The sequence below is a fragment of the Cylas formicarius genome, unplaced genomic scaffold (genome assembly GCF_029955315.1).
Source record: "Cylas formicarius isolate icCylForm1 unplaced genomic scaffold, icCylForm1.1 PGA_scaffold_3__17_contigs__length_32017465, whole genome shotgun sequence".
Classification (NCBI taxonomy): Eukaryota; Metazoa; Arthropoda; class Insecta; order Coleoptera; family Brentidae; genus Cylas; species Cylas formicarius.
The window spans coordinates 8,440,287-8,459,480 of NW_026844326.1; the positions used below are offsets into that span (position 1 = coordinate 8,440,287).

The 19,194-nt window shown below is 33.1% G+C and overlaps 1 protein-coding gene across 1 annotated transcript in view; it reads left to right on the forward strand.

Annotated features, from left to right (window-relative positions):
* Positions 1–11,782: 11,782 nt before the first annotated feature.
* LOC132699435 (cysteine-rich motor neuron 1 protein) overlaps positions 11,783–19,194 on the forward strand; it is a 341,296-nt gene continuing 333,884 nt past the window's right edge. The window contains exon 1 of the mRNA XM_060666138.1: positions 11,783–11,980. Within this exon, the coding sequence (XP_060522121.1) occupies positions 11,911–11,980 (70 nt within the window). The 5' untranslated portion in view covers positions 11,783–11,910. The remainder of the gene's footprint in view (positions 11,981–19,194) is intronic.

Below are 19,194 nucleotides of genomic sequence, written 5' to 3' on the forward strand. Positions count from 1 at the left end.
ACAAATTCATTTGAGATGCCAGGAGTTTACAGCATTCCATGCATCTGCTGCAAAGAATACATTGGAGAGACCAGACAAAAAATATCAACTAGACTCAAAGACCACGAAAGAGCCTTACGACTAAGACAAATAAATTCATCAGCTGTTGCCGAACACACTCATGAAACCGGACATAAAATTTTATTCAATAAATTTAAAATTCTTGCATATAATCAGTTCTTTTACCAACGAAAAATCCTAGAGTCTATGAAAATCTATAAACAACCTAACAATCTTAACCGCGACTCAGGTCTCTACCTGCCACCAATATGTGAATCAGTCATTCGAGACGGTGTTTATGCCCCTCATTTAGCCCCGCTCAACTCAAACAATATATAAGCAGGTACAGAGTAAAATACGAGCCAGTTTCAGTCAAGCTCTGAAGAAGCCAACAGGATGATTGGCGTAACGTCAGCAATTTGGACTCAACAAAAACCGACGCAGGAGGAATTCAGAAGTTTTGTAAACAGTAGCCTGTTGAAGTTTCTTTGAAAAGTTAAATAAACCGTATGATAGAAGAAGTGGGACACGGGATACTAAAAAGTGGTCTCGGATTTTCAAAAAAATCCATTCGTGGCGAAGAATTTTGAGTCACGAGCGGAGAGAGTGTTTAATAGACGAGTGACTTATAGTATATTATGCAACAAGTGCGGTAATAGTATATTACCACACTGATTGCATAATATACTATTGTGAAGAAGAAGAAAAATATATATAGCGCCTTTATTTATTTCATTTCCAACAGGTAACATGAGCCAATTACAGGAAATTTAAAATATAAATCGTATGATATGTTTACATCGACGTACAAAACTAATTTCAAATCTACTAATCTTAGAACTAAAAAAAATAAAGAAGAAGAAAGAAAAGGATAAGACTTGTGAGTACAGATGTTGGGAGTATCACCTGGAGACCATAGTACATAGTATTTGAAGTACAGTTAGTCCAGAAAATAGCTAAATGACCTACTTAACGCATTAACTTAAATTATTAAATAATTATTTCATTTTTCCCTTTTTTCACTTAATAATTCTAAATAAATACAACGAAGAATTGTAAGTATACTAATAATATAATGTGCTATTTGGTCAACTTTTCTTGAAACATTTTAAGATTTAGAATCGAGTTTAAAATCTTTACTTTACTCTCGGTCGATTTCTTTACACAATTTAATAATTTTAACTTTGTCAGCCCTTCTTATAATAAATGATAAATTGACGCCGAGACTAATTGGGTCATAAAATGTGTCTCTTATCAACATTAGGCTTTTGTGGCCAATTAAGTTCATCATCGTTGTCTTTCATTTGCAAATAATTAAATTAAAACTTGATTTATCTAGCTTTTCTTTTTAAATTCTACATTTCACATTTTACATAAAATGTGTATAGTTCAATATCAAGCTCAATAGCATCGTCGGTATCTTCTCATTTCTGTTCTGCTTTAAAGAAGAAAATCATTCAAGACCCGATGAACCCTCAAATGTATTTTTATTAATTGCTTCCGAGCCTCATTTTTTTTTCTAAGCGATTCGCATTGGACACATCATTAGTTTTGGGACGTCTGAACGAGCATCAGAATGAGCATCATCATGTCAATATCCGAAATAAAAAATCCAGATCAGTATTTAAAAACAGAGTTGATGATTGCCAAAACGTTCTAAGTTAAATCTGACAACATAATTAAAAAATGACAATAAACAAAAAGATGCTCGTTTTCATTTTTTTCAATTTATCAAAAAACCAACATTTCACCAAAGTCTCTACAACCTCGCAGTAAGCTCGATTTATTTATCAATTATATTTTCTAAAGATCAGAGTCGCGGTGTTTGGTTGCTTATAGATTTCTATAGATTCTCGGATTTTTCTTTGGCAGTAGAATTGATTACATGCAAGAATTTTAGTTTTATCCAATAAAATTCCGGTTTCGTGATTGTGTTTATTTGTCCTAGTCTTAAGGCTCTTTCATATTCTAGTTGATATTTTTCGTTCGTTCTCACCAATGTATTCCTTGTTGCATATGCATGGAGTGCTGTAACTCCTGATTTCTCAAACGGAATTTTGTTTTTGACAGATTGAAGATGATAAATTTTTGGACAAGTGTTAAATTGGTTTTGACGTTATATTTCTTAAGAACTTTTGATATGTGGTAAGTGATGTTTTGAATATAATGAAGTTCCAAGTGTGGGGTTGCTTTCGATGTCGTTGTGTTTGAAGAGCTTTTGTGAAGTGTATTTTGTGATGGAACGCTTAATATCTGTAATGCGAAAATTATTAGAGAAAAGGGCAGATATAAGGTTCAGTGACTCGGGTGGAGATAGTTGTACGGCTCTGTAAACAAGAGAGTTGACAACTTACGATTTTCGGGCCAGATGGTACTTAATCTAATTCTTTTAAATTCCTTTACAATACCCATACAATTCTCACAACGCCCAGATAATGTCACAATACGAGGTGTGTTCAAAAAACAAATTGACTATTTTTCTCAGAGAGTATTTATTTATTCATCGAAATAAATGTTGTCCCCTTCAAAGTAATCCCCTCCGCCCAGATATGTGCCAACGTTTTTCCCAATTCTCGAAGCACCTCTGGTAAGCACCTTCTGGTATAGCCTTGAGTTTTCAACGCGATTTTTTCTTTATATCCTCGATCGTTTCCAAACCTCCTTCTTTTCGTAAGTTTTTTGAGTTTTGAGAAGGAGAAAGTCGTAGCGAGCCATATCCTGTGAATATGGTGGCTTAGACATGATTGTTTCTTTGTTTTCGGCCAGAAAGACACTAGCAACGATGAGTGAGCAGGTGCATTATCGTCATGCAAAATGAATGAATTGTTTTTCTACAATTGCGGACATTTTCTTCGAATTGCTTCTCGCAAACTTAAAGGTAATACTCTTTATTGACCGTACCATCATCTGGTAAGAACCCTTGATGTATTACGCAGCGATAATCAAAGAAAACAGTAAGCAAAACCTTGACATTTGGTCGTACTTGACGTGGTTTTTTCGGTTTTGTCGATTCTGAGTGCTTCCAGTCGCACGACTCGGCCTTGGTATCGACGTCATATCGACGGTCCTTTTGTTCAAAATTAAGCAGTTTCGGAACAAATTTTGTTGCTACTCGTTTCGGAAAAGTTGCGTGGGACGAGCCAATAGAGATGGTGACGTCTTGAGCTACTTCTCTAATAGTAATTCAACGATTGTTCAACACCATTTGTTTCACTTTTTCCACGTTTTCGTCAGTTATTGACGTGGTGGGGCGTCCAGAGCGTGGTTCGTCATAGGCGTCTTACCGGCCATCTTGGAACAACTCGTACCACTTAAAAACACTTTTTTTTGCTAAAAGTAGGTTCATCCTATGCAGTTGTCAACATTTCAGGTGTTAGGCAGCACTGTATTCCATTTTTTACACAAAATTTTATGCAAATGCTTTGTTCCATTTTCTTTTTTAAAACAGAAAATCGCCGAGCACACCAGACACCTGTCGCTTTTGTCTCATAAAAAAATGCATGTGCAAACTGGCTGAAACTGTGAACATGTGTTAGAGATATGGGTAATAATATAACAAAAAAAATATCGATGATCTAATGTACGTAGCCCGCCCAATTACAAAAGTCACCTTACTATTTGAACGCACCTCGTATGCTCTGCACTTCCCCTGCGTTGTGTTTTCACCCCTCGGGTTGATCCATATTTTCGTGAGGTACCTCAAAAGTTAACCTTTTTTTCTTTTAATAATTATGAATTCTGGTTATTTGTACATTTTTCACCCTTTGCGCAATACCAGGGGTAAAATGAACCGTTAAAAATTCTAAAAAAAAAGCTATTTCATATTATTATAACCGAATCATAATTAATTTATTGAATGTTTTGGATAGCTCTATGGATTTATCCTAAAGCCAGAGTTTTCGAGAATCTTATAAATACCAATAACAGATTTTATAGTCGATATAAAACTAGTTACTAACGTTTTTTTTATTAAATACTTTTTAATAAATAATTATGATTATTATATATCACATTATAAATAGGGGTAGTGGGGTACGACACACGGTAGGCCAGGGAGACCCCAAACTGTTAAAATGAACCCATAATACATTTCGTACAATGAACGTTTTCCTTATTACAGACTAATTAAGTAAGCCATGAACCTCCACAAAACAAGCGTCGCCTTGTTACAATGGAAACATCAACAATAATTTTGTAATGTTTGTTGTCAGTGTCATTTTGAGAATGTTTTATTTATACAATTTTCCCTGTGAAAAGCGGACGGGATTTTTTTAAAGCAATTAGCTTTTGATAAAATTCAAAATGCAGGAAGCCAGTGAAGGTAAGTTTTGATACTAATTTTATGCGAAGTAAATTACTCTAAAACTCAATTATCCTTTAAAAATTCTACACTCTTTTGAATCATATTAAAAAAGTAGCCAAAAAAAAGTATTTTTTCAATTTATTTATGTTATGTTTATTATGTATGTTTATTATGTTATAGTTTTATAAAAGTAATTTTTAAAGAACTTACCAGGTGGGCAAAAAAAAAGGAGAAAAATGTTTTTTGTTGTAAGTTTTGACCTATGTGGCCAAATTTATTAGAATTGAGGGAAATCGATCAAGGTTTTAAACCGAAATATTTTTTGTCCGCCATCTTAAAATCCAAGATGGCAGTTAAATTAAGTTGATTTTTCACAGAGATCCGTTTATTTTTATATTTCGAGAAACTTTTTAACCTTTCTTTAATTACTAGCAAAGCTCTATTTCCGCCACACAAAACGTGGTACCAATTGCTAAAATCGGATCAGCCCATTTAAAAATATTAATTGTTAAGATGGCAGCCCAGCTCAGCATTTACTTTACTTTATTTCATCTATCTAATCGTTTTTTTACAACAACTGAAATAGGGCTCTTTTTTAGATTTAAACATCACTCGATTTCGATAAAGCCCCGTATGAAGTCCGTCAATATAAAGTATCAATAAAAGAAACTTTACTTGGGAGTATATGTCAAGATTTTAGGAATCAAAACCAAAAATTTCGAAGAAAATGGCGGGCGTTAAACAGAAATAAAAATAGATTTTTTATGAGGTATGCACTTTGAAAACGCAAATTCAGGCGAGACTCTTAATATTGTAAATACATTTGCATGTTGCGGGTTCAGTAAAACTGTAACCGAATACACTCGACTCCATAATGTCTATAATCGACAATATTTTTACCAATATTGACTTGAATTCTTTCAGTCAGAAATTATTCCCTGTGAATTTTCTGATCATTTTATGCCTTTTTGCAACTTTTCTCCATCTTTTTTCTACAAACGTTGTTTTAAAAGTGAAAGTAACATGAATGAATTTCAGGTTGAAGTATCTAGAGTCGACTGGCAGTTTTTGTTTGACGGTGTTGGTGCCGCTGATGAGAAATCTGACTTATTCTATAAAAAAATTCAGGAATTGTTTAACTCTATCGTCGTCTATCGTCTTTTCTATATCAAAGATGCATGCACAGGGCCAACAGTGCGAAAAAGGGTGGCTTTCCGTTGAAATTAGGGAACGGGATGAGACTTGCCTAAATATTTTAAATATACCAACAGTAATGAAATTTTAACCAAATATAGAATTTTAAAAAAGTACCATGAAAAACAACTTAAGAATGCTTAAAAAAGTTTTTACGATAAACTTCTTAGAACCTCTGTTAACAAATCTCAAACGGCGTGGACGATTATAAAACATGAAAGTAACCTATCTAAACATAAAAAGTTTCCAGATTACTTCATTGATGATGAAGGTAGCGAGTCTGTCGATTTACACGCGACCTCTGAAAAATTTAACGACTTTTTTGTGGATTCTGTTAGAGAAATAATAAATAATATAAAAACAACAAAAGCAACTAATAAAAAATCTTTAAGTAGAAGTCTATTCTTAACACCTTTCACGGGTGTTGAACTTCGATGCATTATTTCGTCAGTTACAAACAAAGTTTCTGCTGGGTACGACGAAATACCCTGTTCATTAACAAAACGTGTTACAGATTTTATTGTTGAACCTCTTACTTTTTTGATTAATCTGTCTTTTTTAGAAGGTGTATTTCCCTCAGCCTTAAAACACTCCATTATTGTGCCTATTCACAAGAAGAACAATACCCCTTCAATTTCTAATTACAGTGGAATATCATTTCTATCGGTTTTTTCCAAAATATTCGAAAAGTGTTTTTACGTGCGGCTCGATACATTTCTGAGTTTCTGAGTTTGGTTTTCGCAATGCATTATCTACTCAAGACTGTTTACACTTTTCTTATATAATCAAATAGTCTCAAACCTGGATCAGAATAATAAAACATTATGTATGCTCTTCGACTTCAAGCGAGCTTTTGATGTGCTTGATATTAATTTGTTGTTGAATAAATTAAATAATTGCGGTATACGGGGGAACAGTTACGCCTGGATTGAGTCGTTTTTGAAGGGTCGTGACCAAAGAGTTGTTCTTAGAAGTGATACTTCTGTGATTAGATCCTGATCTAAAGAACTGACCAGCGGTGTCCCACAGGGAAGTATATTGGGACCTTTATTATTTATAATATTTATTAATGATATATCTGATTCTTTCCCAGACAATTATGTTTCCTGATATGCAGATGATACTGCTGTGGCAGTGTCATCTAGGAGACTGAAAGATCTCACGTTCTTGGCCACTAGGGCATTAAGTGGTATGACCCGATATTGTGAGCATAACGGGATTTATTTGAACGGGACAAAGACTGAGATGATGTTGTTTTCGCTTAGGGATTTGAACAAGAGTTTATTGGTTAGAATGTAGGATAAATTGATTAATCACACTAACGTTGTCAAGTATTTGGGTTTGTTAATAGACAGTAATTTGTCCTAGACAGGCCAAATTGACTACGTATTAAACAAAATGGCTATGAATACTTTTGTTATTTGGAGACTGCGGCCGAGTGTGGATCTTCAGCTTTTACTATTGTATTATTTCTTATCTTGCTTATCTTACGCCATTATATGCTGGGGAAATTCTTCCAGAGCTAGTGAAGTTTTTGTCCAACAAAAACGTATTGTTCGAACAATGTTGGTGAAGTCTCGCGGTCACTCTTGTAGAACCCTGTTCTCAAAATTAAATATTTTAACGTTTCCCTCTCTCTTTATATTAAATAGCATAATTTACATGAAGTGTAACCTATCGAATTATTGCATGGAGATTACAATTTTAGAGCTAATCTTAATTTGCAGATACCAAGTCATAAGTTCGCCAAAGTAGCTAACAGCCCTATTATTTTACCAATAAAACTATATAATAAGTTGCCTTTGTCCGTCAGACAGATATTGCGTGTCCATTTACTTAAGCAAAAATTAAAGCTTATTTCGAATAATAACGTTTTTTATTCTATCGAAGAATACTTTGATTGTAGTAATGCCGATCTCTCAGTGTTGTATACTTTGTGTGTTTGATCTGAGGTGGCTTTTGCTTGTTGAAAATCCATTTATCAAAATAAATAAGAACTAAAAGTTCAGATTTTCACGAAATTATATATTTTTACATGACAATTGTTTCGACAATACCGTATCTTTATCAAATGTAATATTTACAAACTACCTGGTACTATATACACCGAAAAATGGCAATAAAACCTTAATTACTGTTGTGAGAATTTAAGTTCAATAAAGAAGAATGTAATAAAGAATAAAGAATATTCTTTAGTCGTGTCTTATGCTACAGCTCCAGCAGTTTAACTCTCAACAAAATTAGTAAATGTTTTAAAGTTCCAGACAGATTTTAAATCAAAATTTGTAATAAAAAATTCTTTTGAATTAATCAACAAAATTAAAGGTATCAAAATCCCTTTTAACGCAACACTATTGTCTTTTGATGTACAAAACCTATTTCCCAGTATTCCACCTATGGATGTGATAGGCTTAGTAGATTTCACCCTAACTCGGAAACAGGTTAACCCATTGGTAAAACAAGATTTATTAGATTGCTTAATAGTATGTTTAGACCAAAATTATTTTGAATTTAATGGACAGATTTACATCTCTAAAGAAGGTTTGATTATGGGGAACCCACTTAGTCCTTTGTTAACTGAGATTCTTATGGATAATTTGGAAAATATCATACTAGAACATCCTTTAAGTAAAAGTTTTCTATGGTGGTATAGGTACGTGGCTAATGTCTTTGCTTGCTTTGTTGGAACGGATAGTCAATTGAATTGTTTTTTAAATTACATTAACTCATTACATAATCGTATAAAATTCACTATCGAGATTGAACATGATAACTCTATTAATTTTTTATACTCAACTATTACGAAAACGCAAAACAAATTAGATTTTTCCATTTATCATAAACGTTTACACACGGACACAGTCATACATAACAGCTCAAATCACCCTTATACACACAAAATGTCTGCATTTAACTCTTTTATACACAGACTTCTTAATACGCCACTCTCAACAGAAAATTACAACAATGAACTTAATATCATTAAACAAATTGCACTGAACAACGGCTACAATCCGTCCATTATAGATAAAATTATAAATAAAAAACTAATCGAGACAAAAGTAAACTCTATTTATCCGAAACCAAATACAGAACACGAACAATTTAAAACAATTACATACATAGGAGAACCCAGTGAAAAAGATTCAAAACGTTTGTCAAAATGTGATTTAAAAATAGCTTTCAGAACTAACAACACATTAGGAAAATTTTTAAAAAGCAATAAAACGAAATGTCAAAAATCTCAAAAATCAAGTGTCCGTAGGTTGAAATGCGGATCTTATCCTAAAATTTATATTGGACAAACAGATTGTTTAAATACAATAGTCTATATTCAAATTATGCTACACACTGAAACACAGAAAAACACATTTTTGACGAAAATTTGATATTTTACGTGCAGTCACAAAAAGTAGAAAATTCAATTTATTGGAACCCGTGGAGATTAACAAAAGAGACATTCAAATGTATTGCTTAACGATCTATTAGATTTAAATACCTCTCCTTTATTGAAATTAAATTCTCACAACAACATTAATTAAGGTTGTATTGCCATTTTTCAGTAGTTTGTAAATATTACATTTGATAAAGGCACGGTGTTGTCGAAACAATTGTCATATAAAAATATATAATTTCGTGAAAATCTGAACTTTCAGTTTTTATTTATTTTGACTTTGTGCGTATCTGTTTTCAAAGCTTGTATTTTCGTGTTCTAATGTATTTTTTTTTACTTATTGACTTTATCCGATACTTCTGTTAATAGTCAATGGAAATAAACATTATTATTATTATGCAGAATGCCTGGAAAGAAATGTAACAATACCGTGCAATAAACAAAAAACTTCCACCGTGGGCCGACAAAAAATACATTTTGACACATTAAGCTACACAGGGAAATATAAAAGAACGAAACAACTCCGAGAATGTGAAAGCAATGGATTTGTGTTTGCTGCAGAAATGAGTTTAAGTGCTTCGGGTAAACCAAGAGCGGCAAATTTATTAGCTCAGTAGCAAACTCATCCAACGAGTCAGTCCAGCATTTCAAATTACCAAATAATAACAATAGAACGAGGCAACCCTAGACGTCTCCAGAAAAAGCACTGTCGCTAATAGCAGATAGCAGATAGCAATGTCAATTTAAATTTACATCTACCGTATAATGATATTCGAAACGCTAAACAATTCCGTTACACCTTATAAATCACTGCTACAGAACACTTTTTATTTGTATGTTACGTTTTATGTTTATGTTACGTTACAGTCATTGCTGGACCATACTGTATCCAGATTTTTTTCAGTTCTAGAGCTTTCCTCCGACAATTTTGATGAAAATAATAGTCAGTAAGTGGGGATGTGATGGTAGACCGGGGCAAAAGAGTACAAACAAGGTTTTCATGAAGGTGATTTGACTGAAAATAATTTACTTTTGTCCTGTTTGATTCCTTTTGAAATATACTCAAAAATTTGAAAAACGAAATAAAGTTTATATGGCAGAAGCCGCGTCCCTCATTAACTGTTCATTGCAGGCCTATCAAAATTAAATCTTTACAGGAAACCAGGGAAATATCTAAAAAAGACAAAAATGGCAAAATGGTTAGTGCCTTGACAAATATATCGTCACACAAGTGTCAGGCTCTACCTTCGCAAATGAATAGCATAAATCTGGTACTAAAAAGACCAATAAGGGAAGACTATTTAAATTTTGGAATGTCTACCTTACATGCGTGGATTCACGCTGTCTGGAATGCCTGCTTAAGATAAGCTACCGTTTAAATTTACAAAAATGGCGAGGTATTGGAGAGGGCAAAATTGCAATTCGAAACGAAAAGCAAGGGATTCAAAGAGACTTTAGAAATCCATTTTTTTTTTTAAATTATATATATGCCGAAATAACCCATTTTTTGTAATGCTCGTCACTATACATAAAATTCTTATTCGTGGGGGAGAAATTAATTAATCATGTCTCGGACAGTTATCGGAGGAAGCTCAAGAAGCTCGGAATAAAGAGTACAGACGATACCGAGAACATCATGCAAGAAAAATGAGAAGGGTGGACACTAAGTTTAAGAAAACTAAAGTTATCTAAAAAGAAAAACCTAGTTAAAGACGTTTTAAATTTGTTAATATCATTTAATCCAAACCCTTCATCTTTTAGCCACAGTGGTGATAGTAGAAGCAGTGATTCTGGAATATTTTATTAAAAAAATTGTTTTTTATAACAGTTCGTGAATATAATTTTTTTTAAAGTTAGTTAAAGTGTTTCTTATTTATTGTTGTTAAATAATTAATACATAAATCTGTTTTTTTATATAGAGCGATAGTGTAACTGAAGTTTGATTCATGTAAGGCATTGTTATTATTGTTGTAACTTTTGCTTACTATGGATTATGATGCTCTTTTGAGACTAAGACTAAATGAACGCTCTTAATGCAAGGCAAGGGATTAACTTTTTTAGAGCTATGACTAATGCAAAAATTGTAACAAGAATAGAGCAAGTCCTTACTTTGGATGTATAAAAACCCTGTTATTGTTTTATTTCGTTTCTTTTAAGCAAACAAACTTAAATATTTTAAAAAATCCGATAACAATATTTTGTTTTAATCTGTATTAAATAAACAACTTTTTTTTTGGTAAATTGTTGCTTTTGGGACATCCTGTATTTTTTTTTGTTTAATGAAATATAATTATTTAAAAAAAATTCTACATTTAAACCGTTTTCAAGATTTAATTAAAAACTTTTTGTATATTAGAGTTTTTTGTAAACACCCTGTATAATAATTATATTGTATTAAAGTTCGTAATATTTTTTTCTTTTTATTGTTGTGTTTTATAAAATTTATTGCCATTACAAAAAAAATCGAATTGGTCCCTGGCCCACTGTGCGACCGCCAGAAGCTTCACCAAAATTTGGGTAAATTTACTTAAAGTTAGTCGAAAATAAAAGCCACAAAAAATAATAAAAAGCTTAAGTGGGTCGCCTTCCCCACCCTCCCCTATCAATGTGTCGAATTTTTATTTGCGAATGCAAGGTTTTGCGCTTTTTTTTTAAACCGATACAAAATTCTCCCCCGCCAAAGTTAAATTAGTTTGGTCGCGTCCTGCCAAAAGTTTTTTCTCTACCAAAGTCGCGCAACTTCTCGCGAGTCCCGTCCCACTCTACGACTTCTCCGCAGCTGTGCGACGATATCTCCGAAAAGCACCTGTTTGATTTTCCACCAGTTTTCCCGACACCGCGGTATCGAAAACACGGCCAGCCCCCGCGCCTTACAGACGATCGCAGTGCCAGTCGAAATTCTCCCGCATTTTTTTTTTTGCGGATCGCGAAACACGCACGAGACAAACCGCCGCATAAAAGGCTCATCGGAGTGAACGAAATGAAGTTGGCTCTGGTTTTGACAACGGTCGTCGTCGTATGGTTAAGTTTGACGAGGGAAACTCGTGCCGGTATGTTTTATTTTTTTATACTATGCCATCAAAGTGGAAATTAATGGTCGCCGGATCGAAAAAATCATTTTTCATTCGCTTTTCCGAAACGAAGGGCGCACGGTGTAGTAACAATCAAATTTATTGTTACGAATAACCACGGTTTCCAAATTTTCGCAAACGTTTTTAAAATTACCTTTTTAACAGTAGGTTGTAAAAGCAACCTAAGCGAAAATCGTAATTTTGTTATTATTTTAAAAGTCCTGCCCCAACTTGTGTGTTAATTAAAGCAGTATTTATAGAAAACTAGATCATAGTTATATTATTTATAAAAATCAATTGTTTCTATGGCCGCATTTATTCATATGTTCAGTTAACAAAGAAACTATTCGTAACTTTCCGTATGCGTTTATAAATTGAAATTTTCTATGATTTAAAATGTAATTACTGCCCCGTCATTGTTTTTGGTGTCGACATCTCGTTGCGCTGCCAATAAACATCTAATGAACATGTTCCTTCCTACAGCGGTCCTACAATTATCGTCCATCATGAAAAGTAAAAATTAGAGTAAGGATTGAGTATTAGGCAAAATTTAGTATTTAAGGCGCTTTAAATTTTGAATTATATCATCCTCAGAAAGTGAGGATCATAATGAACATTTCACGTAAACTTTTCGAAAATTTCTTTGTTTTGTTGAGGTGGATATCGTTCAGCGTTAAAAAATAAAATTTGTTATTTGAAAGATGAATTTTAGATTCTACTAATTGTAATTTTCATAAAATAATAAAATAAAATGAATATGAATTTGCTATAATATATATTAAAAAATATGATAACGTTATGACTTATAAGAAATATCTGGCTAGCGGATGTACCTTAAATTATACCTGAGTCGCGGTTAGGATTGTTAGGTTGTTTATAGATTTCTATAGACCCTCAGATTTTTCGTTGGTAGAAGAACTGATTACATTCAAGAATTTTAGCTTTATGGAATAAAATTTTATGTCCGGTTTCGTGATTGTGTTGGGCAACAGCTGATGAGTTTATTTGTCTTAGTCGTAAGGCTCTTTCATGTTCTTTGACCCTAGTTGATATTTTTCGTCCGGTCTTTCCAATATATTCTTTGCCGCATATGCATGGAATGCTGTAAACTCCTGGCATCTCAAATGGAATTTTGTCTTTAACAGACCCAATAGTTATTTAGAACCTTTGATATGTGGTCAGTGATGTTCTGAATCTAGGGAAGGACCACAGTGGCAATGGTAGGATTGCTTTCGGTCTCATTGCTATTGGAAGGTTGTGGTGAAGTATATTTTTTGATGGAACGCTTGATATCTTTAATGTGAAAATTATTAGAGAGAAGAGAAGAGGTAAGGTGTTTTAATTCTGGGTTCAGTGACTCGGGCTAAGAGAGTTGATAACTGATGATTTTTGGGCAGCATGATGAGGTGACCATGCATTAAGGTATCGGTCTGTGTGCGCAGCTTTTCTGTAAACACAATGACCCAATGTTAGGTCTGATTTTCTATTGATGAAATTATCTAAGAATGGAAAGTTATTTTTAGTTTCCCACTTAATGTTAGGGTGTATGTCTAAGAAAATCTACAAGGGTTTCTTGACCATGAGGCCAAATAACAACGAAAAATCTATCAACAACCTAACAATCTTAACCGCGACTCAGTAGGATCAGTCATCCGAGATGTTATTTATGCCCCTCATTTAACTCCGCCCCCCTCAACCAATATATAAGCAGGTACAGAGTAAAATGCGAGCCAGTTTCTGTCAAGCTCTGAAGAAGCCAACAGGATGATTGGCGAAACGTCAGCAGTTCGAGTCAGCAAAAGCCGATGCAGGCGGACTCCAGAAGTTTTGTAAAAACTATGACATAATATAGTTCAAAACTTGGACGTCTTCATTAAAATATCAAAATTACTGTACGCTGCTTAACGTTTTGGTTGCATGTTTTCTGAGATCCGGAAAAATTTACAATTGCAACGGCATGGCAACTTGCCTTTTATATCTTTCAAAGAGCCCTAAAGGTTTAATTTCCACCAAAGCGGCGTTAAACAATTCAATTTCTTGTCGGGCACGTCTTTCGAAACGAAAAGTTGACTCTTAAGTAAATTCAATTAAAAAGTTTCACCATGAATTCGATTATTAATTTAATTAAATAATTTCACACTGTCTGATTATATGATTTCAACGATTAACTCAAATCTCACACTAATATTTATACAGACCCTCGTCTCGTCTTGAAGACTTTTCGGTTTGAGGAGTAAATTTTAAGTAAATTTTTCCTGTTTACTTTCGTATTCCTCGATTTACTTCCACCGTTATCTGAATTCGTATTCACGAAAACTAAAAGTTAGTAATTGTGTTCTATCATGGCACACTTGTAACGAAAGGTAAGCTGAATATTCCAAAATTGAGAAACAGCGATTATGGTAAAATGTACAGGTTGGTCCATTTATGAGGCACGATTACCGTATCTCAGGAACTGAACAAAAAGTTTAATACAAAAGTTGCTTAGGTAAATTTTCAATTTTCATTTATTATATTTTTATGAATACGCCCTGACCACTAGTAACTTTTTTATTTCATATCGAATACCCTGTGTATTAATACTGATTTAGATAGACCTTCGCAAGGGGAGTGCAACTATGTATAAGAGTAAGGGGTTTAAACACAACGTTTTGCGGAATTATTTTCCAGATATTTAAACTGATTTATTTCAGGTCTTTTTGAGTCTTCTTTCTTTCTCTTTGCGTGTAAAATTTATCGTCATAAAAATCTAATATCTTAAAATTAAAAAAATATTTTTCATCTGGTATATGAGGACATATTTTTTACAGTGGGATCTTAGACTACAAGGAGCCCCGACCTAACTCCACCGGTGTTTTTCTATGGGGTACTCTTAAAGACCTTTTAAAATAATGAGACCAAATACATGACGGTGTACAATATCTAAATGAAACTGAGTTTTGTTTTGTTTGTTTTAGAATTATTCATGTCAGTAAATTTCGTTTATATTAGGGCAAGTTTTGCAAAATAAATAAATCATAAGAGTATCCTTTTTAATACTCAGAGAGAATTTGAAATAAGTTTGAAATCCATAATAAAGGCGAGTGATGAAGATGAACGTCAGCAATTCCGAAAAGTTGCTTTTGAACCCCATACTATTTATAGTATTTAATTTGAAATATAAAAGTTGATAGTGGCCCCTGCCAAACTTTTATATTTAACTTTTATTAACTTTTGGTTCAATGTTTTCTAGTTCCTTTGATATGGTAATAAGGTAATAATAAGAAGGGAGAAAATTTGAGCAAACCCTAAAAACAGTGTCTTCAATTGATAGTAACAAAAAATATTAACAAGGACAACAGTAACAATAACGTCAATTACTCTAATATATTAGAACTCTAATAGATGGGTAGTTATAGAGTGTACTTAAAATAACGTTGATGATGGTTTCTTGAAAACGAAATGTCTACCTTAAAAGTATCAATGAGAGAAAGTGTTATTATAAATAACTAAAAATTTAATAAAAATAAAAATAAAATCGATATTGTAAAATTCCAAAACAGGTACTGGGATTCAGATGCTTAGGATTCTTTTCTTGGCCATATAAACGTAGCATATTTTTTTAACAATGCATTTGTAAAAAAAAAAACGAGAATCTTTGAGTAATTTCGCTGTGATGCCCGATTATAGGCGGGCATAAAGTTTGATCGATTTTTTTTTACGCGTAGGGCGAATTTTTCGACGAACAGACAATTTAATTAAATCGTTTTAACGTTGATTGAAATTTTCATATTTTATAGTTCCGAGTTTTCGAGTGGCGTCACGCGACGTGATCCCCAGATTTCACCATTTTCTATGAATATGCACCGGTGTCTCATAATGATTTCATTAATTTAATTAATTTAATTAATTAATTTGATTAATTTTTATGTGTTCGATCGTTGAGTTTTCCAAAACGTTTTTTGCGCACAATTCGTGTTCTGACTACCTATGAGCAAAGTAATAAAAAACACGTCAAAGAAATTATTTTATTAGGTGTTAAAAATGCACAGGATGTTTTCATTAATTGGCCTTATTTCGTATCTAAAAATCCCGTGGAGTAATATCTGAAGATCTTTCAGACTATTCAATTGATCCGCTTCTATCAATTCACTGTCCTGTTCATGTTCTGTTGAAACCAAATCTCTCTATCTGGAATATCAGACTGATTTGGATTTGGGAAATAAACTGCGAATGTAGGAATTAAGTCATTTCGAATAAATTGTAAATATTGGGCCTCAGTAACATTTTCTTCGATGAAATAAGTTCCAATAATTTTGTTATTCAAAATCCCAAACCCGAAAGTATACACGCTTCTCACTAAACTCAAGATCTCGATAACGGTGCACCGTACAGCGTAGCCGTCGATACAGATGGAATCAGTATCGAAAAAAAAACTTTTTTTGTCTGTCCGTTCTCCGTTCTATGTTCCATGGTTTTTCGACGATAACTTCCGAACGGTTTGAGCTACACGCTTCATTCATATTTTGCTACTTTTTAATCGCCCACGGGGTGCATAAGATATGAAAAAATGGCCGCGTTCAAGCTTCGGCGCCAATCTTTTTTTTTATTTTCGACTGTTTTTTGGAAGTTGCTATGAAACACGATAAGTGTCCGAAATTTGAAGCTATCGACTTCAAATTTGGCAGGCAAATAGCGTTTGATCCCCTAACGGAAACTATTAAAATTGGGGGGCTTGGGAGGCTTGGGGGGTCGGGAAGTATTTAAAAAAAATTAAAAACCGCGTCTAAGGAAAAGATCATTTCTCGAAAATTGTTTATGGAACCGAAAAAATTCTTGAACGAGGACATGTAGAAGATTTGGCTGCATAAACTTTTATTTTTGACAATTTTTCAAAAATGTACAGGGTGCTCCGCAAATTAAAAAAAAAACTGAAAAATTGGCGATAACTAAAGGACTGTGTTTCGGATATCAGTTTCTTTTACATGGCAATAAAACTCGCATACACAGCTAAAACTTTTGTACTTAAGATTTTTACCTATTGTACAGAGTGTTCGCGATATTCCGTGCAATATTATAAAACGTAATAGGTGCCCTAAATTTGAAGCTAGCGGCTTCAAATTTGGCAGAGAAGTAGAAGTTCAGACCCACATTTAAACTATTAAAGTTGGGCGCCATCAAGTACTGCAAAGTATTTTTTTTAATTTTTGAATTTTTTTTTTGGGTTATTTGGGTTTCCAGAAAAAAAATGTTTTCTGCAAAACTACTATTCAGGTCGGCAAAATTCTTTAACCAGCAGACGCGCAATATCCACTATAACTTTTGTCTCAAGCACTTTTTTGTTATATACAAGGCTTTTCAGTTATGGACAAAAATCTAAAAGATCCTGAAAATTGTGCGTTTCCAGAGTAAATTATGAGCCGTAAATCAAAACTATTAAAGTCGAGGGCAATTAAGTACCGCAAAGTACTTTTTTTAAATTTTTTGATTTTTTTTTTGTTACTTTGGCTTAGAGAAAAACATTTGTTTCTCCATAACCATTCGGCAAAATTCTTTAACTGGCAGACGCGGAGGATCTAGTGGTATAACATTTATTTCAAGCATTTTTTTGATTATATACAGAGTTTTTGAATTATAGGCAAAAATCTAAAAGACTTTGAAAATTGTTCTTTTCTAAAGTAAATTATTAACCGCAAATCAAAAGTCGTGTCATAGGCCGCATCATCAGCTACAATTTTTGTATTTGCGCATACGCTGTTCGAAATATTTGCAAAAAATCGTAATGAAAATCACCATTGCCCGCCCTCGATCTAGACGCGATGACGTCATTTACTATTACGACGTACTGCATGGCTTCAGAAAACAAGTATTTTCTCGAAAACCGTTTACTCTATTGGAAAAATTTACATACCAGGAGACGTGGGAGATCCAGGGATATCACCTCTATTTTGTACATTGTTTGAATTATATACAGGGTGTGTCGTTTATGGTAAAAAAATCTAAAAGACCCCAAAAAGGCCGTTTTCGTGGGTAAGTTATTAACCGTAAATGAACAACTATAAAACATGGGATAATTCAATTTATACAGTATCGTAAATTGTGTCGAAAAAGAGTTTCAGGTTTCGTGTTTCATACAGGGTGCGCGAGATATTCGAAAAAATATTATTCGAATTCGAAAATTATTTGTACAAATATTAGCATTTATCAAAGTGATGTTGTAACTTTGAAATTCGACGGGACGTGAAAGACACTTTATACAGGGTGTATGCAAAATAAAATTACATCGATTTTGCGAAAGTTCCATAGTGGTCCTCAGGAGCACGATAGAAAAACAATGCATCCCTTTTTTGACAATAAACGATTGACGATTTTTTGAAAGCAATTATTTAATTTCGATTTATTTACTGACAAAAATATAATTGTATTTTTTTTACTACGTTTAACGAGTTGGAATTTACATAAAAATTACAATAAAAACAAATTTGGCGGTGGACGTTAAATTCAAATTAAATTAAATTAAATTCAACTATGGACTAGAAATAGTGAACTAGTAGGTAATCAATTTTCTTTTTAAAAGATGTGCCATTACTCGAGTCACACAAATCAAATCAGTCAAATAACCCTACTGTCTTTCCTCACTTTCCATACCGCCTCGATTGACGACATACCACAGCGAAAACTAAATTTATTAAAATGAATTAAGTTATTATGGTCAAAATTGTCAACAAGTATTTTTTTTAACAAAATTTCGAATATTTTTCCGAATGTGTGAAGAAGTAGTTACCAGCATTATTGGAATCAACCTTTTTATAATTTTATTTATATTTTTAAATTGTCGGGGAAAACTGCAGTCACAGTCGATTCACACACTTAAAGGTTTTATGAGGAAAGTGCATATATTTTTTTAATGATCTACTCTTCAGTGGAAAATCATCACGTGAAGAATTCTTCTGTGCATTTATAGTGGATAATAGTTCAGATTCATTGGTGATGGAAACATGAAATATTCTGTCTGTTGATGGTGTTCTCTGAATTATCGTATTTTGTTCTAACGCATCAATTTTCAAAAAAATGTATGAAGTTAATTAGCTGTAAGGCAGGATTTAAGATTATTAATATTATTCTGAGGCTTAGAATTCATTTCATAGATTATTAGTTTCCAGATGACTTTAGACTTATTTTGAAATAGGCTGACAAAGTTATGAAAAGGATTT